A 27,009-nucleotide genomic window follows, 5' to 3' on the forward strand; every position below is an offset into this window, starting at 1 on the left:
CCTGTGTTTCGTTAAGTTGACTCCAGTGTTGTATTTGTAAAACAAAAAACAAAACATCCACCTGTTATTTTCCCTTTTAAATAATTTTGTTCCCAAGACCATTTTTGACAGGTTTAGATAGTTTTAATGTGACTGTCATATAATAAAAATAGACATCATGTATTGGAATTTAAAAGTGTTTACAGCTGAGAAAACTGCTGTGAATTCATAACCTGTTTTATGTAATTTGTTGTCAGATTGTTAAATCCTTTCTTCCTCATCTTCCTAATACCATACTCCGCTACCTTGACATGTTTACAGTCATAGACTTTATGCATTATATTTGCTAGAACATCAAATTTATCTCAATATGCCTGTGATTTATAGCATGCTACAAAATGTTCAGTTTAAAGTTTAACTGCTTCAAAACACATTGCACAAGAAGAGCGAGTCATTCCAGTTTGGGTGACAGAGGTCAGTGATTCTTGATAAGAGTGAATGACTCCAAATCTCTCTAGATTTACACACCTGATGTTCTTTTAACAGTGCTGACTGATGGATGAAGTGTCATTTATCAGAAACCCTTTCAAGAGGAACAAAACAGACATTGATTAACTAAAAGATTATTAGCATTTTCTGGAGAGCTGCATGCTCCGTAAATGTTCAAAACCATGAATAAAAATGTGAAACCATGTCACATCACCAGGGGCCAGTTGTTCAAAAAGTTTAATCTGGCATTTAATCTTTGCATTGCATTTACACTAATAAATACTACTGATGTAGTTTTTTGTTTGATATTGACAGCTGTTTGGGGATATATTACATGTTACAAATGTATTTGTTGGACCAGTTTTAAAGTTTTATTACATTTTTGTTCCTAAAATCCACTCTTCTGCTGGGATCATAATAATCCAGTTGTTTTTTTAATCAAAAGTATCCCAATTCAGATTAAAATCCAGATTGTATTTCATAATCTAATCCGAATTCAGAATCTTTTATTATTATTATTATTACTATTATTATTGTCTTTTGAACAACCCATTTTAAAGATTTGATCCAATCCGAAGGCGCAAATCCGATCAGATTACTTTTTAACAACTGGGCACATGTTGAAGTATTCTCATGAATAATTCAGCAGCGGAAGTGCAGGAATGGGCAGAGCTGCGTGAATAATAAGAAGCTCCGCCCCCTCATGTTTATTGATTGAGTTTATTTGACAGCCGTGCGCTTCAGTCCCACTATGGCGTCTCATCAAATCAGGATGGGCTTTTTCTACCGCCTTCTGTACTGGAATTTATCCGTCGCCGATTGGTATCTTACATCTGGATTTCTGTGCTGAAAGACGTCAAATGTAGGCGAAATGAAGGACGAGAAAAGCATAGCGCGGTCGCTCCAGAGCGCCGACACGGAGCGGAGAAATGCAGCCGATGTGGAGGATGTCCAGGCGGGCAGCGGAGCGCCGCTGATCCCGGTGCTGCATGAAGCACCGACAGCCCGAGCGGGAACGGGAATTCGCGTTTTAAAGGTACCAGTTTAGGTCTCAGCGTTGTTGTTAAGCAGCAGGGCCAAAGTACGTGTGAATCCGTGGACTGCATCAGCAATTATCTGTATAACACTTCCACACGCCGCCGTCCGTGTCTCAAAATCTTGCACGCTCCCTAACTAGACAGCATCGTATCCGCGTCTGAGATGTGATGACAGATGCAGCTGTATGTGTAGGCGGTTCACCGGGTTTTGCAACACATCCCGTGAAAGTGGATGGTCTAGATCTCAATGCCATCTCGATTGAAAGAGATTGATCTCACTTTATGTTGCTTCAACTTGTCAGTTTATGGGTTGTGTCAGAATAGTTCCAGTGTAGCGCTTATAATCTTTTTTGGGGCGTTCTTGGCTATTCTGTAATTTCTATTTCTGTCTTTATACACAGGCGTCAGATGGACGTAAGTGGTCATTGCGTCGCTTCTCACCCCCTTAGCACTTTTGACATGACATTGTCAACCGAAAAAGTAGTCTTGTTATAGCTTTAAAAACGGTTCTTAAGTATGGCAAGCTGTTTTAACATGTATTCCTTTAAAGTATAGGCCTCCATATAAAAAACACTTTGATTCTGAGTCATTAATTCAACCTCAAACTGGTTCATTTCTACTTTTAAAACTGTACTTGCAGATAATATAATATTGATGAAATAAAATGCCTCGTGTGCTTAGAGCACAAATTCATGACTTTCCCAACACATACAAGTACACTTAAAACTTTAAAGAATATAAAAAATGTATCTAATTAATTACATGGTGCTGTGAATAATTAATTGCAAACTAAATTTGGCTGTAAAAAATACCCACAAAATATTATTTAATGCTATTATTGTGTTAAATGAAAGAAGCAAGTAGACATTGACAAAATCATTGGTTACCAAAACTGCTTTGTTACCAAAATACCTTTTTTTTTTTTTTGCGCAAAAGAAAGTCATTCAGATTTGAAAAAACATGACGTTAAATAAATGATGACAGATTAAAAAAAATATATATATGGTGAACCATTCCTTTTGATGTAATTTTTTTTTATAGCCCAAATTAAATGATACTCTAAAGAAGAAAGTAAAACTGTAAGCAAGTGTCGGTAAATTTCTTTAGGAGTCATTCATTCATTTGATTTGTTCAAAACAGCCGATTCATTCCCGAATGAAGTAAACCGCTCTCTCTATGAATGAACCATTGAATCATTGGTTAACACGATTCGTTCAAAACAAGGATTCATTCAGAAACTAAACACAGCTATTGTTCACAGACGCAGAATAATTTTGCAGTGGCCTTATAGGTAATATTTTAGTTCTCAAACCTGAGCAAAAACACACTATTGTGTTTAAAATATATCACAATATTAACTTAAATCACATTTGCACTCGTGTTCTCGCTGCTGTCTGCTATCGTTTATCATATTTAATAAATGTGAGACCCATACAGGGGCATTTTTTTGCCCCAATATCTTGAATTTTAGGGCATACCTGCATTTGTGCCCTGCATCATATTTGTCATCAGTCAACCGTATGGACTGTAAGCTGATGTATACATCTGGGGGTGGGGCCAGTGCGTTAACTGCGTTAAAATATTATCACGTTATTGTTTTTATAACTAATTAAGTTGACACGTTAAACTGACAGCCCTAGTTGTAATATTTCAACATGCTTTAAAGAAGTACACTTATTTTGATGTGTTGGTATCTAGCATACTAAAGCACATGCAAAAGTTTTACATTACAAATGCATAATTACAGATATATTTAAAATTGCATGACAAACAAGTTTCAATAAAAATGACATTAAAATATATTTTAGTTTACCACAAATGCTGGTTAGTACATTGGGAAGTATTACATTTAGAATGAAAATATATTCAAAAATACAAAAATTGAATAAAAAAACAAGTAAAATAATAGATGTATTTATATTATCATATTTGAACTTAAATTGTATTATTCACTTAATCATTAACAATGATTTTTTTTCATTGCTAAATTGAGGCTATGCACCTACACACACACACACACACACACACACACACACACACACACACACACACATATATATAAATAGATATTAAAACAGCTTGCCATATCTTAAAACACCTGCGTTCTGTTCCATTCCACTACATCTAGCTGTTTATAAACCATAAGATAACATGTAGAAAGAAAAAACACATATCTTAAGCATGCAGAATAACATAAATGGACTTTGGATGATTAATTGCCGCTTTGAACGATTATGTAATTGTGGCATTCAGGCATTGTAATAGATGATCTAAACAAAATTAGATCTCAGTGGCTTCCTCCTGCCTTTAGTGAATAAGCAGAGTTTCCTAGTTGAGCTTACAGTGCTTTTTTCCTCTATTATTAGACCACAGTGTTCTTATAGTCATGCTGTCTTATCTAGTTGCTCTTAATAAAAAAAGAAAAAGAAAAAGAAAACCTTTTCGTTATTCAAAGCATTCATTAATATTAATGTATGTCAAATATGTCATTATTATTATTGTTTGTCTCACATACAGTAAACCTAACTTGACATGAGTACAGATAGAGACGGGTAATAATGCTGACGCATTTGATTAGAAAGAATGGATTGACGGTAAGTCAACTGTGAAATATTGCTCATTTTTTGACCACATTATTTAAATGATTAGAACAAACATAGACACAGAAGACAGCAAATCTGATCAAAAATCAGAGGTGGTTTAGCAATGACTTTTTGTGGATGGATATTATTCAAAAATATTCAAAAATGGGTAAACAAATGGTTCGTATTAATATTAAACCAGTTGTTCCAAACCAATATTTATTTTTCTTTACTTCTAAATAAATAAATAAATTAATTAATTAATGAATATTATGAATAAATAATTATTTTTTTATGGTTCTTATTAATATTAAACTGGTTGTTCCAAAACAGTATGTCTTTCTTTATTTCTTTCTGAATTAATATTATTAATAATTATTTCTTTTTTATGGTTGTTATTATTATTATTATTATTATTATTATTATTATTATTAATAAACTGTTTGTTCCAAAACAATATTTCTTCCTTTTTGAATAAATAAACAAATAAATAAATGCATATTATTAATAATAATTTATTTTTTATGGTTATTAGAAATATTGGTTTGGGAAAAAAAAGTTTATTATTAATTTCTAAATAAATAAAGTATTTGTTTATGGTTCTTATTAAACTAGTTGTTCCAAACCAATCTGACTTTCTTTCTAAAAAAAAAAAAAAAAAAAAATTCTGTGGAATGTAGTAGTAGTAGTAATAGGAATAATAATAATTTATTATTTAACCTGTATGACTTTTTGTTGAACCCTAAAAGAAGTTCAATATTTAGATTTTCTTTGTCCTTCCAATGAAAGGTCCAGTGTTATTTTAGACCCCAGAGCTGCTGATGGCAGCGTGTAGTGGTCCGAGCATCATCAGAGAATGATTTCACCAGCCGTACTAATGACATATCGTCTCCGAAGTGGTCTCGACTCGCACATCTCTGCAGGGCGTTTGTGTCCTGGGTAAATATTTGCACCGGCGTAGTTTTCTGCAAGCGAAAACAAACCCTGGTGTCTCTCAGACAGACTCTGTGTTGCTGGGTGGAGTCCCGACAGCCACCGGCTTGTGGTCACCAGAGCATGATTTCCTGCGACTGATTTGGACTGGAAAACACTTAATTTGGCCTTATTTCTAGAAGGCCATAATTTCTTTAAAAAACCCAGGCATCATCTAATCCAGACTCTTCTCCACAGCGTAACATGAAGAGGAACGGCAGTCGAGGCTGTGTGACGAGGAAGACGCGCTTCGGCTCTCGAGAGCGAGACTGGTTGAAGGGTGATGCTCAGCGAGGCTGTGTGTGTCTGTACGGGGCCTCGGAGCCTCCGCCTCCAGCCTCGGGCCCCCAGACCTCCACCAGCACCCAGCCGGACCTGAAGCTGGTGCTCTGCTCCACCAACACCACCGCCGAGGAGCTGTGCGCCCAGAGAGACGTGCAGGGTCTCTATCTGCAGCTGCACGGAGACCTAATCAGGTAACACAGACACAGAGATAGATGCTCGATCACCCAGCTCTAATTTTCTGTCTAGACGATGTCTTGTTTTGGTAACAATCCTTATCTGACTCGTGTTGTGGAGCAGTTGGGCCACACACACACACACACACACACACACACACACACACACACACACACACACACACACACACACACACACAGGTCAGGGTGTTTATCAGAAATAAGGTGAATATCAATGCTTGTTGGTTATAAATGACTGGTTATGTGAGTTGCAGGGTTGGTCCTTCATTGCTTCATTTGACCACAAAACCTGTCAAGTAAGGGTCAATTTTGTGAAATTGAGATGTATACGTTATCTGAAAGCTGAGTAAATAAGCTTTCCATTGATGTATGCTTTGTTAGGATCGGACAATATATGAGATGCAACTATTTGAAAATCTGGAATCTGAGGGTGCAAAAAAATCGAAATATTCAGAAAATCACCTTTGAAGTTGTCCACATTAAATCCTTAGCAATGCATATTACCAATTAAAAATTAAGTTTTGATATATTTACGGTCGGAAACTTACTAAATTTCTTCATGGAACATGATCTTTACTTAATATCCTAATGATTTTTGGCATGAAAGAAAAATGTATAATTTTTACCCATACAATGTATTGTTGGCTATTGCTACAAATATACCGGTGCTACTGATGACTGGTTTTGTGCTCCAGGGTCACATATTCTGAATGTTAATGATCGTCCAGAATATCGTCATCATGACCATGTGTGTCTTATCTCAGGGTTTGAGATGGCCTGAAGGGCCGGCGGGAGTGTGACGAGTGCACTTAATAGTATTGAACATGCATTTGCAGTGTACTTCAAATCGAACTATATTTTAACAAGCCCCTTTTGCTGGTAATGTAATATGACATAAAAGACCACTTGAGTGTACTTCAAATAGACTTTCATGACTTAAGCGTTGCTCAACATGCTTGAGTGCACTTTTAAAAAGTTTGTACTAACTTTATACTGATGTCAAATTCAAAGTTTTACTTTAAAGTACATTTCTTTACAAGTCATTCTTTTAACAATCTTTTGTTATGCTTTCAACTTATTTTGATGTTTGCTAACATACTAAAGCTAAAATGTGATTTTTTTTATTTTTATTTTTTACATTTATTCTTTAACTCCAGGTTTTCTGTACTTTTTTGCAGGGCTGCACAATTTTATTTATTTATTTTTTTGAATTAGATATCAATATGTGGTTTATTTTCTAAAGTTTTATATATATATATATATATATATATATATATATATATATATATATATATATATATATATATATATATATATATATATATATATATATATATATATATATATATATAAAATTTATTTATTTATTTATTATAGTGCAACTGTAATACTGTCTTAATTTGTTTACTTTCGAACATTTTCGAAACAAATGATGACAGAAAATTTGAGTGACCTGTCCCTTTAAAATCATGACTTCCAGATTTGGGGGAAAAAAAACGAATTTTTAAGTGCACAAGAGCAAAACACCAGAATATGCAGGTGTCTGCAACACTCGCTGTGCTCTCGAGGGGGGCTTGTGCTTTCCTCTGTCTCTGTCTCTGTGTGTGTGTGTGTATGTGGTGGTTTTGAAGGTGTGTCAGACAAAGAGAGAAAAGCAAGTCATGCTTTCCCCTCTCTCTGCCCTTCTGGGACTGACTGTGCTGTGGCTGAGATGGCTGAAATCACATTATTTCGCAGGAAGCAGTCCAGCTCTGAGTCGAGGTAAAGCCAGGCAGCTAAGCTGAATTAGCTGTGAGGAGGCTGAACATTAGAGCAGCTCGAAGGTACATCTTCTGGTGTGTGTGTGTGTGTGTGTGTGTGTGCGCGCTTTCTACCCTCGTCTACTATTTATTTCACTTCAGGTAAGCAGCAAGAAACCATTAAGTCCCTAAAGTGTCCTTGTCAGTTGCACTCTGCAAAGCCGCAGAGTTGGGATGCATGATTAGTCAAAATAAAAACAAAAGCACATTATTGCTTAATGCAATTATCAGCTGCAAAGGCAACTGAAATAAACAAATGCACTTTGTGTTTCAGAGTGAAGTGCAGCACTGTGTTCGGTTACACGTCAGCAGCTCATTATCCACCTGCATCTCAGCCCCCTTGGTTGCATACTCCTGGGGGCGGAGTTTATGTACATTTCTGATTTTGTGATGTCACAAACCCAGGAAGTAGCTTGTTGTAGTCCCTACCTGCCGTATTTGCGTATTTATCGCTGTTAGCATTGAGCTTTTAGCATCACAACTTTGCAGATATTGCTTATTCTCAAACGGCAACATTACACACTAACCAGTGTTAAAAAAGTGAAATGGCAATTAACCACCCCTTTAATGTGCATTTGGGGATTTAGCATGCACCAACCATCTTAAAAGAAGCGCTCCTCAACACTTTGATGGGGAGAAAAAATATTCAGTGGTTTAATGTTTGAAATTGAAGAAATTAAGACATCCATAAATATAAGTATTGTGATTATTTATGGTTTCAATGTGAATTAAAAGTATTATTTAAATTTTTATTTACATGTTATTTATTACAACAGTATTTCTTATGTTTTATTTAGTAATGTTTGTATTTGTATAAAATCATTATATTGTTAATTAGTTGTATTACGATATGTAGTAGTTGTTGATGTTGTTATTATTGTTTATGTATTTTAAATACTTTTTAGAAAAATTAAAAAAAATATTTATCATTTTGTTTCTATTTAGTAATTTCTTTATTTTTATAATTTACTACTACTAGTAATTTCTTAGTTTTCTTAAACTGCAAAATTTCAATAATTATTATTTTTATTTATTTTTAGCATTAATACAAACAATAATAATTTATTATTATTATTATTATTATGCAGTCTTATTTTAATGCAAAATTACTTGATTTATTTGAGTATTAATAATGATAATAATAATTATACAGATTTATTTTCTTTTACAGCAAAATAAAAAATTTTCTTATTTTTGTATTGATTTTAGTATTTATATTTTTATGCATTTAATTTATTTGTAATAAAAATAATTGTGCAGCCCTACACAATAAGCAAATTAAATCTTAAATTGCAATATCAGTTTTAATTTTTTTAACCCCCCCACATCTTGAATCCAGCAGCCCTACAGCAAATCTCTGTCTGCTGAATTGGGCTTCTGCTGTGGAGGTACAGTGCGGCTGACCCCTGCTCCTCTTCAACACGAGGACACCTGACCGGTCTGTCTGTGAGCATGTGATCGGAGCAGCTGCCAGGCTGTGGGTCACAGATTGCAGCGTTCGCTGGCCTGTCTGCATCAGAGCGCCCTGAGGATCCTTAACAGGATTAGAGCGGCGGAATGAGATGACGATTTAATCAGGGAGAGAAAGACTGCGGCGCTGCGTGAGGTGGACGATTATGAGGTCGGACAGTTTTAATAAAAAGCAGGATGCCGTCATGTCACGAACAGATGATCGAGTCAGATCAACAGACTGATTACTTGCTTTGTTTAAAGGGAATATTGTCAGACGTCATGAGCTCGGTGTGCTTTTGCTTTCAGCGCTTTAATGAATGTTGAGATATTGAGCTGGACGAGACGTGATCCCTGTGGATTGGGAAATATTATCTGTCTGGCGTGCTGGGAAAACACCCAACTCTGAGGGAGAGGCTCTGCTCGGGGATGTCAGGACAGAGTCTGATCTTAAATCGAAACACCTGTGTGTTGTCACGCTTGTTCAGAGCTGGGATACTTGTGTATGGAAGAAAAATAATGACAAATATCTTTGAAACAAAAAAGCATGTTATGCACTAGTTAGAAAAAATAATGCATTGCATTAAAAGTTATTGTTTCTCAGTGTATTAAAATGCAAGCACTGTTAATGCAGTGTGTTATTTTTGTTTAAGTTTATTTTTTATTTTATTTTTTTTCACCTAAAAATTACACTTTCTCTTCCAAGAAAATTGACCGAAACTATTAAAGACTTATTGTTTTTAGTACAAATAAATTATGAGGACCAAATGTTCCCACACATATAGTAATACTAGTAAATTTGGACCTTGCGGGGACTTATTTTTTTGTTCTCCATGAGGAAACGGATTCTAAGTACATTGCGAGGGTACATTCAATACATTTAAGTGTATTTCACAAGGGTTTCATGAGGTTTGGGAGCTGAAATTGAAAAATTATTGGCAGTATTTCATTTATTTATGAAATGTCATTTATAAATCTGATAGTTCCCTGATTGCTCAATAATGTGCCCCAGTCAGTCAAAAATATACATTATATGAAAGTGAAAGTGAGCATCACCATGTTGTACTCATTTGGTTATTTGGTACAAATAAACACACATGGCAAAGAGTAAGGAATATTTTCTGTTCATATAATCTTTCATCTTCTAAAGACATTTAGAAATTTCTTAAAGGAATGGTTCACCCAAATATGAACATCTGCTGAAAATGTACTCAAATTTACTTCACCTTCAGGCCATCCAAGGTTTTTTTTTTTCTTTTCTTTTTTTCTCTTCATCAGGTTTGGAGAAATGTAATAATTTCACCTCTCGTTCACCAGGGGATCCTCTGCAGTGAATGGGTGCCGTCACAATGAGAGTCCAAACAGCTGATAAAAACATCACAGTAATCCACCAGCTGCGTGTTTGTAAGAAACAAAACCATCAAGACATTTTTAAGTTCTTACTAAAATAGGCATTCATAATCCATAATTAATAATGCTTCGTCTAGTGAAAAAGTCAGTCCCTTTTGTCCTCTTACATCAAAGTCCACCTACAAATTGGTTTCAGACTGTTTTGGATGGTTTTCACTTTTGAATTTGTGATCTGTGCAGATTTCTCTCCTGATTCAGGCGAGACAACCTTTTTTTTTATTGGAGAATGCAGTATTAATAATAAAGGACTTGTATTTTATCTAGAAAACGACAGTTTGGAGTTGAAATGTCTTGATGGATTTATTTCTTACAAACATAGCAATGCTACATTTCTCCAGATCTGTTCTACTTCTTGTCCTGGGGGAGAATACATTTACAGCAATTTCTTTTTTGTGTGAACTATTTTGTATGCGACCCGTTTCTAAAGTTTATTTGTCGTTTGTGTTTTAGAGCGCTGTATTTGAGTTCTCTGGTCTCCTTCTGTCTGTAGGAGGCTGGACCCCTCCGAGCGTCCTCTTCAGATGGTCTATGACTACCTGACTGCAATGGGCTATGAAGACCCGCTCCGCGTCCAGCAGGAAGCCGCCAACTCCGACCTCAGCTGCATGATCCGCTTCTACAGTGGTGAGTTGTGGACCGCTTTCTGCTCTGTTGACCAAGCTAAAATCCCAGAGCTCTGTGAACACTTTGCTGTCCACCAGAGCTTTTTTGTTGCTTCATGTCCGCTTGAGAGGTGCCTGTGCACCATTTCTGCGACTGGTTGTAGTCAAATACTACTGCACGGGTGCAAGTCTGAATGCCGTTTCCCTGTTCTCTCTTTGGCCTGAGAGCTGTGGAACGAATAATGGGCTTTTTCTGGAGTCAGGCATCCGTGTGTGTCAACATCAGTGTTCAGGGATTGTGATTGTGTCTGATGCTAGCTCTTTCTATTCAGTCACACAAAGGATGCCAATTAAGCTTTTGTTCCAGCATCCATCATGTACAAACCTCTTCCTGATGATGTGATTGGCAATTTTTTTTTTTTTTTTTAGATTGTAAAAAAAAAATGCATCAGCAAAATGTTGTTTCAGTACTGTCAGTACTCGGAGGTAATACTACAGTATTAAATGATGGTATGGCATGTCCATATCAAGGTTTTACCATAGTATCATATCCAGTTAAGCATGGCACCATCATGCTTTTTTCCTGCCCATTTCTATATGTATAAATACTGAGATGTTTATTTTTTTTTACAAAGAATGGGAACTTAAAATGTTGTCTTAATATGGAATGAAAAAAAAAAAAAAAAGGTTTACATTTGAATTACTAAAACTAAACTAAGTAGAAATCTATATATATTAAAAAGGCAAACACTTCACTTGGAACAGACTTTGGAAATGTACTCTTTGTATTCATGTTGGTTTTGTATGGTTTTGGAAAAAATCTGTATGCCATCTTTAAGATTTTTTTTTTTTTAATTTATTGACCCATAATGGAAAAAAGGTAATAACACAAAACATTTATTTATTGTAAAGTTGCACCACATATAAAATAGCTTACCTTGCCTTGTCATACATGGGCAGAGTTATGATGTATGTAAGAGGTTTGTTGAACATGGCACACAGTCATGAGGGTCTACGGAGTCCTCAGTCACATCATTTCCTGTTTCTTGTTTCCTGTGGCTTTAATGTGACTTTCACTATGCATTGAATGGTGAATGAGTAAGCAAGTGAGCGCTTTTGGCCGCAGCTTCTGCATAAATGTATAAATCCTAAAGCAATGTCTGAGGCATGATGAATGGACTTGATTACATGCAGCATTTTCCACAGTTTTGTCATAAATTTGAATATTGCGCAGTGGGAACATAACCAAAGATATTCTGGTCCCTAGATGTTTGTGAAACTGAAACTATTTAAAAAAAATAGTCTTCAGTAATTTAAATGAAATATAAATAAATAAAATAAAATATAAATATTAGATTAAATCCTTTAAATTTAAAAGCTTAGACTGTAAAACTTAAAAACTTAGGGATTTCCTGGAAGCTCAGTTTTCTTACTTCTATGAAGCTTTTGTGGATTTCTGCACAAGGGCGCCCTCTGTTGTCCAGTATGAATGAAACTCATAGTACATGTGTTTATAGCGCTCAATGGCCAATGCATCCTATTTTGGGTACAAATTTGAAAAAATAATACCTCTCTCAAAAGAAATGTTAAACAGACATATAATAGTCCATGCTTTTTCCAGTGTACAGAGTTTTACATGATTTTTTGTTGTTGTTGTTAATTTTGTTGCAAAAAAATGTGCCACCAAACCCAAACAAAAACTGTGGTTTAAAACCAAGTTACATATTGATAAGTATTGTTGCGTCCCTAAACAGTACTGTAATGTTTTCTCATTGGTGAATGAGACATGAGGCAATCTGACAGTGCTGTATTCAGTGCACGTTCATGTGTTTTGGAGGAGGCGTGACTTTGGAGAGTCATTTGGAGGGAGGATGGGATCTTATGCTTTTAAAGCCAGCTTGCTATTGCAAGCCTCTCTGAAATTGCCTACCCTATCTTTAAGCAATAATGATGCATTATTACATGGTGGAAAGCTTTCATGAACTGCAATAAAATTCCCTGCGTATGGATGCATCCTCCATTCCTGATTGCATTTAAGCAGCTACTGTTAGACTCAGCCATTCTCTGGGCCTGAGTAACCCACGGCTCCCCTTGGTCTGGGGCAGTGAGTAAATGCCCATCTGTCAGGGCCACAGGGGAACGGAGACGTACCATTCCTCATCCTCTGGTCCTGTCTGGGCTGTGGTGGTGAGGTACAGTCCCGCTCGTCCGCATGATATATGGCCACGGAGACTGAACCGATGACCTGCATCCTCCTCATTTGTACACCCTGACTGTAGGGACAGGTGAGACTTAGTGGAATAGAGTGCTGTGTGTTTGCTGTCCTAAAACCGTCCCGCCATCTCAGAGGTGAGGAAGACAATCAATATTGTACAGTTTGGCAGTGTTACTTTATCACAATGTTGCGTTGATATACTGAAGCCAGCTATTGATTTCCACTTGTGTTTTTTTGCATCGCAAGGCTTTATAGTTTCTTTGGGTATCACAAAACACACAGGTTTTGTAATAGAGCTGATGATGCGATGGATGAGAATAAATCACACTCTATTTGTGGTAATATTAATAATGTCAGCAGCACACCCCCAGTTGCTGTATGCTGTACTCACATTTGGGTCTCATTCACTTTTGTTATTATGTAATAATAATATTGAAGGCCTCATACTTTACAGATTTCAGGTGCAGATTAAATTTATGGATGCATTTTCTCAGCTGATTTATTAATAAACAAGCATGCATTGACCAAGAATGACTGACAGAATGTGAGCAAATGTAAGTTCACATAATTTTTATCAAAATACTTGTAATTTCTTTTAAATGTAAAACAATGACTTGAGAATGACATCACTTGTGGAAAATAAATTTCATTGGGTTAAATGTGCACTTGTAGTGTACCTCAAATCATTTTTTTTTTTTTTTTTTTTAACTATACTTGCAGGTAATATAATATTAATAAAATACAAAAAACACTTAAGTGTACTTGGAGTACACATTCTTGGATGTTTCGTAACTCATTTAAGTATACTTTATGATAGTAATGAAATAATTTGCAACTTAAGTGTAGGGGTGTGCCGGTTTCAGAATTGGTGATGACGGTTATGACGTGAGACAAATGTGACGGTTCATAACATAACCGTCGGGGGTGGGGGGGGGGTAGCGGATCTGCCGTAGAGTCAATTGGTTGTTCTTGGAGATAGCGGGTTAACTCCGTGTCAGCTCGCGCTCTGATCGGTAAAGGGGCAGAGATTTCAGACCTCCATTTATTAAGGAGATCTGTCACAAAACTCATCATCCGCGCCAACGTTTTTTGAGCAAATTTCAAAGACGCACCCGCCCGCCATCCGCTGATTGTTTTGCGGTCTATGGACGATGCAATGCTTTGCCGATGCGAGCCGCAAAAAAAGCCATTGTCTGTTCTAGAAAGGATGCAGCAAAGATATTTAATGCTAATGTATGAGGCATAGGCCTACGCTGAGTTTCATTACGATGAGATGCGCTCTAGTGCAGTGCAAGTGAACGCGGCGCGCTGGTGCTTCCATGTCACGGTTATCATTGTATGCTATATTTGCTTTTTATTTATTAAAATAAATGCAATTTGTTGATGAAACATTTATTAAAATTAAGATAAAATTTGTTCAAAACGAAATTCGTTTTTAAGAAAGGTTATCTACAAAGCAAAATTTAATGAAGTGGTAAATATCATGTCTGAGGATTTACAAAACTTCATTAAGTGATAAAAACCATGTCTCCCGATATATTGCGCATCTTATGATCCTATCTAAAAAATGAAAATAATCTTTGATAAAAAATGTTTGTAAAAAATATTTTAATGACACGGTTTTGGCGGTTATAGAGTTCTAATGACGGTGTTCAACTATAACCGTCGGTCTCACGGTTATATACTAACCGTCACACCCCTACTTAAGTGTACTTAAAGAGTGCACTTTCATGATTGTTTCTTAACACACTTAGGGACACAAGTGTTATTCATTTATTTTATTTTAAATTAACTTAATTGCAATTTGATCATTATAAATGTGTAATTATAAAAAGTTGAATGAATGATATTTAAATTAAACGCATAAAGTGTATTTTATTTGACCGTAAATGCTTGTCAGTACATTCAGCAGTACACTTTAACAGTATTTCAATAGAATTATGAAATTGCATATAAAGATGTACTTAAAGGGATAGTTTACCCAATAATCTAAATTACTTTATTAATAACTCACCCTCATGTCGTTTCAAACCCGTGAGACCTCTGTTCATCTTCGGAACACAGTTTAAGATATTTTAGATTTAGTCCGAGAGCTCTCAGTCCCTCCATTGAAGCTGTGTGTACGGTATACTGTCCATGTCCAGAAAGGTAAGAAAAACATCATCAAAGTAGTCCATGTGACATCAGAGGGTCAGCTAGAATTTTTTGAAGAATCGAAAATACATTTTGGTCCAAAAATAGTTAAAACTATGACTATTCTGCATTGTCTTCTCTTCCGTGTCTGTTGTGAGAGAGTTTAAAACAAAGCAGTTTGTGATATCCGGTTCGCGAACGAATCATTCGATGTAACCGGATCTTTTTGAACCAATTCACCAAATCGAAATCACCAGAAATTGTTTGGTTACCAACATTCTTCAAAAATATCTTATTTTGTGTTCAACAGAAAAAAAATAATTCAAGTTTGAAACGACATGAGAGTGAGAAAATGATGAATAAATAAATAAATATGGGTGTACTATCCCTTTAAGTTCAACAACTTTGTTCAATTTACACGAATATATTCTATAAAAAATATATACTTTCCATAATAAGTACTCTTTTTCACAAGGGGTTCAATGGACTGTATCTTGTGACAAGGAAGTGTGCCTGCAGAGGAGAGCACAGTTACAATTGAGCCGGCCATTGTGTTGAATAGGATTTTCATCATGTTATGTACCAGAATAAATAGTAAGAGAACCGATGAAAGCTGCAGCCTTGGCAAAACCTCTTGTGTTTCTGTATGTTTTTATGCCTCCAAATCTCATTTTGTCAGATGATAGACAATCATAGATGCAGAGTGAGTTAAGGGTGTCAGTCTTGATCCAGCCTGACCAGTTTCAGAAGAGTCATAAATGCTCATTTGATCTCTGTTTAGGCAACAACATAAAATCGATGTTAGTATGTTGATGTTGACAACAAATTAGTGTGAGTGTTTTGTGTTCATCTCTTTCACTGTGTCATGGTGAACGCACGCTGTGTTTTATCTTTGTAAGGTGTGTTATTGTGTAATTGTTCCCAGTGGACGGTTCAAGGTACAGTGCAGCTGGAAAAAAATGGAAAGCACCTTACAATATATTAATGTCGTTGATTGTTCATGTATGCTGGGATCTGTTATGATGCCTCTAATACACCAGACTGCTTCAGTGATTTATTTAAAATGATAAAGTGATGTGATATATGCATGCATATTTTGTGTGTTAATTGGGAGAGCGAGCAAGGGTTAGCTAGTGTAAACCCTGTTTCAGTCCTGAACAGGTCACATCCTTTCTGTGATGTTGTCAGACGTCTTACTGTAAATGATGTCATACATTTTAAAGCTATGCCTCTTTATCGATGGGATTTCTGATTTCAGGGATGGTGTTTGATTGCTTGTTAAAGGAAACAACAGTACAGTACTGTATTCTGTGCACTTTTGGTCTCCGTTTTGCCAAGAAAGAGAAAGTGAGATGGATTTGCTGTCCTCACAGTGAGTTCAGGCCGGTGGCTTAGATGCTGGCCAGAGCCTGTGAGATTTGGCCACTCGTTTTGTTAACTTGTGGGAAAAACACACACCCAGAGTCAGAACCAGCTTAGAGTGTGTGAAGAGCTACGGATAAACTCTCAGTCAGTGGACTTTGGTGTAAAAGACGCCGTGTCTCTGATAATCAAGAGTTGCTCAAAATAAAGATTCAGAAATTTTTGACAGCAATTCCATAGGAGCAATTTGGGTTCCACAAAGAATGAACAAGTTCTTAAAAGAACCCTTTTTTTTAAAGGCTTTTTTAATGCATTTTATGTAATCTGAAGAACCTTTTTCCAATATAAAAAACTCCCTTTTGCATATCTCCATAGATGTTAAAATCTTCATGGAACCACAGATGCCACTAAAGAAGCTTTATTTTTAAGAGAGTAGGGCTGGGTGGAAAATATCCACCTGGATCTCATGAAAAAACTAACTAAGAGCTGGCGATTTTATCACAAACGTCAAGTAATGCATGTGGTTTTGATGCTTTTAGAGCTGGCGATTTAACGTCAGAGTGTACAGTTTGATTCTTAGAAAACATACTTAAACGTATCGGAGGGGCGTTAGCATATCAGACAAAACGGATGAGTAAGATATGCAAATTAGCCACCAATTGCCAAAATGTTAAGTACTATGTAGATAATTGGTTATTTGAACCTCAAGAAAACCTCAGAGTCATATACGGATATGCATCTCATATCGCAATAAGCTTTGTGCTGTATTACTTTTGATAAGAGACAGTCTCCGATTTCAAATTTTGTCAGTTTTATCACAAACGTCAAGTAATGCATGTGGTTTTGATGCTTTTAAAGTGGTGCAACAGATCGCTGAAGTGCCTCAATTTAAGTGGTACTTGGACCGGTAATTTCTTCCTCTTTACTACTAGTTATAGTGCAAAATAAACCTGAATGAATGAACATCAGAAGATATGTTGATATGCTTACTGAAGTTATCTCATCGTGTTTTAACCGCTTTGGTCACAGAATGTTACATTTTCCTCACATAAGTCATTTCAAGTAACTCTTAAAGCGGTGATTTCGGCAAAAACAAAAATAATTCTGTATTCTTTATATTTTAACTTGCTAATGATACCGAATTGTTTGAATTAATCTGTCCTAAAATAAGTTATGACAGACACGCAAACATTTATATTTCAAAAACATATTGGAATTAGAAACCTAATAATGTTGAAAAACTTTTTTTTTATATGTATATATAGTTTAGCTTTCTTCTTTCCCAAGTAGGTTTAATGTAATTAAGGTTGTAAATACTTATATAACCAAGTTGATTATATTTAAAACTATACTATTATACTTTAAAACAGTTGCTGCCTTAAATTGGAATAAAAAAAAGAAATCATCAGTTGAATTTAATCGATTGGGATGTTAATTTTAACCTTTTAATATTAGTAATTTTGTTTTAAAATTTTTTTTGAATGTACCTGAAATATTCCTGAATGAATCCGTATCATACTGATTCAGATTGAGAGCTTTTGAATCAGAATTTAATCGAATCATGAAATCTGCCCCCATACCCAGCCCTTGCACATTATATACCTAGCATCTGCACTATTTCATTCTTATTACTTGACTATGAATGGACGGAAAGTTACTTCAGGAATTTGCTTAACATCAGACTTGGAGATTAATTCAAACTCGAAAATGATACTTTTCAATTTCAAAGCATTTTTAAGCATTTTAAAATGCTATATTCTTCTGCACAGATGTTCTGACAATTCTTCTGAAGAGCTTGTTTCTAGTGTTTGATTACAGTATGTTTTTCCTTGTCCAAACGCATTAGCCAGTTTCCTCAGTCCTCTCCCACTTTGCAGAAATCGTGCTGTGGTCATGGATCAGTCTGAGGGAGTGAACATCACTACATGCTGACTCAAGAGAAGCTGAAGGGAGAAACAGACCCTGCATGCTCGGGTGTTTCTGTGCAGTCGTTACTGCTTTATTTGCTCTAAAGTCCCTCTTGAAATGGAATCCACTGGCTGTTGTTGTGGCCTTGCAAAAATAAATCATCTGCGGTGCTGGATTTAGCCACTAATGAGGTATTGATCTGCGAGGAGCCTTAACTTTACAGGGGGAAGTAGATGGAGAAACTGTGAGCCGAGACCTGTCTGGAGGACATGCAAACAACATATTTAGTGTTTTGCTGAATTACAAGTCTTGACATTTATTTGAAATAAAAAAAGTTCAGGTAAATAAATACTGAAACGGTCTGCACAGTTATGATCTGTAAAATCGAGAGAGCTGGGTGGGAATCTGAAAACGTTTGGCACGGTGACGAGAACTTGAGTGATTATATTCCAATCACAGATGTGAAACCTTTTTTGGTTTGACAGATTTGTCATCTCTATAACTATACTCTGACAGCACATCATCCACATATGAGAGTCTTATAGATTTATTTATTGTGTCTGCATAGGCAATAAGAGATTGATCATAACAGATCCCATAATGCTTTTGCGTTCAGGCGTTTCCTTCAGGAGTGATAGTATTGCAACGTAGTACTGTGACAATTTGGTATTTCGATATCAAGATATCACTTAGCATTATCATTATTCTTACTATTAAAATTGGCCATTATTAGATTAATTTACTTTTAAACTAATGCTGTCAAACGACTAATCACGATGAATGACGTCCAAAATAAGTGTTTGTTTACATAATATATATGTGTACTGTGAATTTATTGTGTATATATAAATACACAGACATGCGTGTGTATGTTTAAGATGTTATGTTCCTAAATTGTATATATTTATATAGGATATAATTTATATGAATATAAATATTTACAAGTATTTTCAAAACGTATGCTGTATGTGTGTATTATTATATATACATAACATATGCATGTGTACTGTGCATATTTATTATGTAAACAAACATTTTTGTATGCAGTTTTAATCGTTTGACGGCACTATTAAACTAAAATAATAAACACTGTAGGTGAAAACTTTTGTCTACATACTATTTTAATATTTGCTAATGTTTTGAATGAGCTTATTTTTTGTTTAGTTTTTATTTTTAATTTTAGCTTAGTTTTACGTGAATTGCTTTTTTTAACTTTCAGCTTTAATACATTTTATTTAGCTTGAATTTATTCCGATTTATTTCAGTTTACAAAAACAATAGTTAATAGCATTGCTGAAACGATTAATCACAATTAATCGTATACAAAATAAGTTTTCTATGCATAATGTGTGTGTGTGTGTGTTCTGTGTATATTTATGCATATACATTTTGAAAATATTTACATGTATTTACAATTTATATTATAAATTTCATATAAAAGTAAAAAATTTCTGAAATATTTACATGCATGTGTGTATTTATATATGCATGCATTTTGAACTTGAAACTTGAGGCATTATAGTAATGGCTGTATGTATTTGTCACATTTTAGTTGCATGTATTGCATCATTGTATTAATTAGCCGGATAACCCGTAAAAAGGGGGAAAAAATACAGTCTTTACCCTTGACTTGTGTACTATTAGTTTGAGTCTTCATATTCAAGATCACTGTGCTTTTCTGCTTAAACATGAAAATGCCTCACAAAGTCCGTCACTTGTGTTACTGTATATGTTTATTATTAGTGGGGCTTCACGCTGAGTCCTGAGTAAACCTGTACTTTTGCCCCTACTGGTCTCTCTGTGAGCCGGCTCAATCTATGCGATGTTATATGGGTTACACAACCGCACCTATTTATCTTTGCTCTATAAGGGGGATGTTATTCTGAGCTCTCCAGGAGTCTGATTATTTCAAGACTTTGTTCTTTGATGCAGGCCAAACTCTTTGTAGCTGGTCCATGCTGAACCTCAATGAAGAAATTGTTTATTTGTCCGAATTTTGCAATGAGAAAGTGAGTTAGAAGTTGATTTGCATCATGAAATGGTTACAAAACATAGAACACAGTTTTTGAGGTGGTAACACACATGCTGTGTTTTGTACATAATGAAAGACAATATATTGGCATGTATTATTTTTCATTTTAAGGTGTAATTTATTTATTTTGGCCTTAATTTAAGACTTCTTATGGGTTGGAATGTGACGTAGATGTCGGATTCAAACTAGATTTTAAACGTTGTCACGAGATGTGACTTTTTGTCACATTGATTGCGACTAATAATTTGCATGGTCTGAAAGAAGGGTTGCATTTGTTCCCTGGTGTCATGCTCGCAATAAAATGCTATGCAATTATGTAAAATAAAATATATATTTTTTGTTTTGTTTAAGTGATAACATATGGTCCTGTTGCATATAATGTAAGCCAATAATAGCACACATTATTTTTATTTCTGTCTACTGCCTATTTCACTTTTATATCAAGTGAATAGTGAATTAAGTGATGTAGATGTGTCAGATTCACATTGGACTATTAGTTATATTTAGTGCTAAAACTAAAGCATTTTTGTTACTTGAATTTTTTTTTTACTGAAATAAAAGGAAATACAAAACATTTATTTTAGCTAGTTACAAAGTCAGCAATTTACATTTTTTTTACAAATTTTTATTAATATAAGAAATTTGAAATCATTCGACAATGGAATATAAAAAATACATGTGTAAAATAAACATACTTTGGATTACAAAGTATTTTTCACAAATAAATTAATATTTAATAGAAATATAATTAAAAAGGAAGTAAACACTGTAACCAACAAGAAACTCATTATTCTTGGAAGTTTGTGTGCATTGGGAAACATATTCATTTTCAAATAAAGCAAGGGTAACTAATTTTTCATACGGCACACAGTGAAAATGACACGAATATGACGAGCGAATGCATAGCATTATGCATTAAGCGCAGCATAATTTGAAATCACAAGTTTATAGTTTAAAGCATTCAATTCACACAGACTGGCTGTCACACCGAAAACACGTGATCATGCTGGATAAAAATTAACACTTCACGATCTCACAGCTGGATTCGACTGAGTTTGCATGATTTGTGAAATTAAATGTTCATTAGTCATTCAGAGATTTTTTTTTTAATGATATGAATGTGTATTTGCTTAATGCTGACGCAAACAAAAAAATATTATAATGTTAGCCTTTCTATTACTAATAATATAAAAGCAATTGTTATAACTTTTGTATAAATGCATTTGTTCTATCTGATTATTAAACCGACTTCTATCCACATTAGACAGAATTGTTAATGACGACAGCAAACGACAGAGAGAGAGTGAGCACTGTGTGTTCAGACGTTAACATTCTCAGTACCGTCAAAATAAAAGTCCCGCCTCGAACACTTCGGCCAAGCAGAAAAATTATTGACCAATGCCGATATTTGACATTCAGATGCATTGACGTTTGGCGACGAGTCTGAAATAGAGGGTTTCATGGCGCTCTCTCCCTCTTTCTCTCATGGCAGGACTAGTAACAGCCTCATCAAGTGTAATATCTGCTGGAGGCATGAAGGTCAGGATTAGGATGAATGAGTTTACCGTGGGCTTTTCTCATGTGGGCGAGCCACATCTTTGCTGTTTGGCAGCTACTGTACAGCTGAAGATTGACTTCCAGGACTGACTGGTTGGAGGAGATTTAGGCGTCCTCCACAACCGAAGGCTTTCATCTGCTCTCAGACAGGCTCTTCTCCTGCAATTACAGAGGATTCCTGCGTGCAATTGAGCACTGGCTTGTTTACCACATGGAAAGCGTATCGCGTTTGCCTCTAATGTGTCTCAGTGCATTATCACTCAGTCACAGTGTTGTTCTATTAGTGCAGATTCAGGAGGAAAGTGTATTTCGTTTCTGTTCTTGTGGTTTGTACAGTTTCAGTGTCTCTGTCTGTGTTTTTCCAGGTCGCTCGCTATGATGTCATACAGCTGAGCTCACTGTGATTTAGCACGCTAGGATGGACTCATCTTTACAGTCACTCGTGTGTCATGGGTCATGTGATTTCTAGCACCCCTGGTTGAATGATGGGAATGCAGCCATATGATGTTACAATTATTTGTAATCCTTACACATCTACGTTAGATTTCCATGATAATACAGAAGTAAGTGCATCCTTGCTGACACCCTTCTTTCTGTGTTTGTGTACATTTTTCAGTTATAGTAATTTTAGAAATTTGTAATTAGAAATGTATGGAAGGCTGTTTCCAGCTCTGAATAAATCCTGAACAGGTAATTGTGACTTTTTTAATCATGCAAATCAGATAAATAAAGATACATAGTGTTTTTAAACTTGAATTTATTTCTCAGATTTGCAAGTTTATATCATGCAATTCTGACTTTATATCTTATATTGTTTATATCTCGCAACTATGAGAGGAAAAAAAATCAGAATTGTGAGAAAGTCACAATTACATATATATATAGTGAAAATGGGCTTCCATAGAAATGACAAGTGAATGAAATAAATACATGCGCATCTCATTAAATTCGAATGTCGAGAAAGTTAATTTATTTCCGTAATTCAACTCAAATTGTGAAACTTGTGTATTAAATAAATTCAGTGCACAGAGACTGAAGTACTTTAAGTCTTTGGTTCCTTTCATTGTGAGGATCTTGGATCACATTTAACAAAACCCCACCAAATCACAATCTCAACAAATTAGAATACTTCATAAGACCAATAAAAACATTATTATTTGTTTTTTTGTGAATTGTTGGCCTTCTGTAAAGTATGTTCAATTACTGTACATGTACTCAATACTTGGTAGGGGCTCCTTTTGCTTTAATTACTGCCTCAATTCGGCGGGGCATGGAGGTGATCAGTTTGTGGCACTGCTGAGGTGGTGTGGAAGCCCAGGTTTCTTTTACAGTCGCAGTCAGCTCATCTACATTTTTTGGGCTCTTGTTTCTCATTTTCCTCTTGACAATAGCCCATAGATTCTCTCTGGGGTTCAGGTTTGGTGAGTTTGCTGTCCAGTCACCAACTTTTGGTGCTTTTGGCAGTGTGGGCAGGTACCAAATCCTGCTGGAAAATGAAATTAGCGTCTTCAAAAAGCTGGTCAGCAGAAGGAAGCATGAGGTGCTCCAAGATTTCTTGGAAAATGGGTGCAGTGACTTTGGTTTCCAAAAAAACACAATGGACCAACACCAGCAGATGACATTGCACCCCAAATCATCACAGACTGTGGAAAACTTTACACTGTACTTCAAGCAACTTGGGCTATGATCTTCTCCAGCCTTCCTCCAGACTCTAGGACATTGGTTTCCAAATGAAATACAAAACTTTTGATCTCGTCTGAAAAGAGGACTTTGGACCACTGGGCAACGGTCCAGTTCTTCTTCTCCTTAGCCCAGGTAAGACACCTCAGGAGTAGCTTAACAAGACTAATACGACAACTGTTGCCAAATTGCTTGAACCATCTGTATGGCTTGACCCTAGCCTCAGTCCATTCCTTGTGAAGTTCACTCAAATTCTCAAATCGATTTTGCTCGACAATCCTCACAAGGCTGCAGTTCTCTTGGTTGGTTGTGCATCTTTTTTCCTTCCACTCAACTTTCTGTTAACATGCTTGGATACAGCACTCTGTGAACAGCCAGCTTCTTTGCCATTGAATATTTGTGGCATTGAATATTTGTATTTCATTTCAGCTCCATTTAGTTAATTTAGTTTTAAATAAAATTTCCATTAAATTAATAGTTTTTTTTTTCAGTTATCAATAATGGCACTGTTCACAATGCACCATAAATCAATCAGTAAATAAGTAATTATTTATTTGATATTGTCTGTGATTCAGAGATTTACCCTAGAAGGAGTATGCTGCCATTTTTCAGCCCTCAGTCATTTGAAAGCATGGTTTGCCCACGAAGCTGTTTTTAAAGTCTGGACTCAGCCCAGCCACAATCAGCTGCCTTTTCCCTTAACGGAGAGTATTTGAAGTGAGCACTTTCAGCTGTCTTTCTCCGAGCAATGACCCTATTCCTGAATGAATCCGTTGTGAGTTCAATCTGTGTTTGTTTTGGGCTGGATCTTGTGTTGGTCGTCCAGTGTCCTCTCCCACAGGCCGGGCCGGGCTGACGGTTATTGCTTGGTTCGTGTGGTGTGTGTTTTGTGGTGCATTTTGTTTGGCGTCAGCACTTTTGCATTGGTGTGCGATGAGCTCTCGTGTCTCTGATACCCATGACTCACTGAGATGGTCATCCAGCAAAATGAGCAGAGATGTGCGGTCAGATCTCTGCTGACTAGGCAGGCTTTTACTTTTCTTAGAGTATGTTTCTGAGATGATTACTTATAACATGCAGTGTAAGAGGTCATGTGACATATATTATATTTTGAAAGGTTAAAGATTGTAGAATACCAAGGATAAGATACAATAGGAAGTACACAATGTGCAGTGTGCAGAGTTTGCATTAAACATCTAGTTCCTCTTCGAAGTGGTTTATTACAGGCGTTCCCACCCAAACTCACCCGAGTGCTCGAAAAACTCAAACAAACAGAGCTGTGTTTTTTAAAGCAGCACAGTGTCAAAGGCTTTACACTCTTCAGAAGGTCAGCCTATGCATGCTTTACTTACAGCCGCTCTATGCACATGAGGCTTGAATATTTTAACATCCAGAATATTGCAGACTTCACCAATAAATCCAAAATGTATGTTGTTTGTAATGTTCTGAAATTCTCCAGCCTTTGAGCTGATTTACAGTTACAAGCTATATTGGTTAATCATTGAGCTGTACGTGTTGCATGACATTACTTTCGGTTTCTGCTCCATACTTGCCCACGGAGGGGTGTGTGTGTGTGTGTGTGCGTGCGTGCGTGTGTGTGTGTGTGTGTGTGTGTGTGTGTATGCGTATGTATCACTGAGCTGACCAATACATGTGACATGGTTTACTGGCAGCCCTATTCACCAATGAGCTCACACTTCACACTACATATGGACTTCATTAGCACATCAATCTGTGTGTGTGTGTGTGCGATGTACAGACAGTTGCTCCTTGAGTAGCTCGGTCCTCTTCATACACTAGCATGCAAATTACTTCAGACCCTTCAACCAGTGTTTGTTATTTAAATATAATTAATATAACATTACATTATATTATTAATATTTTGAATTACCTTTTATTTAGGTTTTATTTTTAACAATTGATTCTTCAGCATTTCTGTTTCAAATTTTATTTTTGTATATCATTTTTATATTTGATTTCAACCTTATTTTAGTTACTGAAAATATTAGGTTTAGTTGGTAATAAACGTGTTGTATAGCAGCAACAGGATATGATGTCACACACCAGGGCTGTTAATAAATATTAAATATATATTCAAAATGTTACCAAAATAACATCCACTCCACTTTCCACTAAATGAAAGATGATTTATCATTTCCTTTTAAAAATTGAAAATTAATTTATTAAAACAATACAATTCATAGGGGACCTATGAAATGGTTTTTTTATTTTTATTTTTTTCGTTTGAATTTTTCTGGTTTCCATTTTTTTCTTTACTCCTTTTTTTCCATGATTTTAAAATCATGAAATATATACAATTTTGCATTAATCTATTGTTTTATGGTGTCTCCTTTATCTATACACCTTTTACCTATTTCTTTATTATTCTCAGGTAGGTAAGGAAAGTCGACCCTGGACAAAACTTTAAGCATTTCAAAAATACTTACATCTTGCTCAGTAGACTTCCCTGTGGTCAGTTCTTGCTTACGGCTCTTAAATTACTACTCTTGCAGACCATAACTTGTCAATAATAAAATACAAGTTTTATTAAAATTAACAAAAGTTATATCAAAGTACAATAGTAAAGTTACAAAATCAAGGTATAATCAGCTGGTATCAGGCGTCGAGGGATACTGTGCTTGTTCAGTATCCGTCGGTCGAGTCTCTCTCTCAGTCTTTTATACCCAGACGTCGAACGCTGGTTCTTCTGATGTCATCACCTGGAGTGCTGCCAACTCCTCTGCCGAGGCTTTCAGTTGTTTACGTCGCATTGCTTTAGCCCTTTTCCTATTCTTTTTCCTCTTAACCGTCGGTGAAATACACCTTAAATACTATATTGTCCATTTATCATAAAAACTATTTCTAATACATAAGTGTTTCTACTCTAAATCAGTAACTACATACATTTCATGCAAGTAAGCAGTTTTCTTAATGTTAGTGTAGTTACGCAATACATTTTCCATATAGCATTAATCACAGGGTTACATCTTTGTACTTAAGCAAAAGCATTATTACTACTTAGGTTACAGTACATCTGTATAGCATAATATAACTTTATAGCAAATTAAGCATTAATCAAGACAGTACAATTGCAAAATCATCATCTCCATTAACACCCACTGCTTTGCAATTTTGCTGGCTGATTTCATCCTAACATCTTCAAGCTAAAGTACTGTTCATCATGTTTTTTAAACTTGTTATATTTTGCAAGAATCATATACACAGTGCCATCATGCATCAGTAATTTGGTTTGAAACACATCCATATAGTTTTCAACCCAAACTCGAGCATTCTTTCTTTCCCCTTGCACTCTTTTTTTTTTTC

At 35.6% G+C, this 27,009-nt stretch overlaps 1 protein-coding gene across 1 annotated transcript in view; it reads left to right on the forward strand.

Annotated features, from left to right (window-relative positions):
- The first annotated feature begins 114 nt into the window (after positions 1–114).
- Positions 115–27,009, forward strand: part of LOC113106442 (PH domain leucine-rich repeat-containing protein phosphatase 2) — a 72,796-nt gene continuing 45,901 nt past the window's right edge. Inside the window, exons 1-3 of the mRNA XM_026268364.1 lie at positions 115–1,504; positions 5,258–5,535; positions 10,687–10,820. Of these exons, the coding sequence (XP_026124149.1) occupies positions 1,340–1,504; positions 5,258–5,535; positions 10,687–10,820 (577 nt within the window). The 5' untranslated portion in view covers positions 115–1,339. The remainder of the gene's footprint in view (positions 1,505–5,257; positions 5,536–10,686; positions 10,821–27,009) is intronic.

This window comes from Carassius auratus, chromosome 7 (genome assembly GCF_003368295.1).
Source record: "Carassius auratus strain Wakin chromosome 7, ASM336829v1, whole genome shotgun sequence".
NCBI lineage: Eukaryota > Metazoa > Chordata > Actinopteri > Cypriniformes > Cyprinidae > Carassius > Carassius auratus.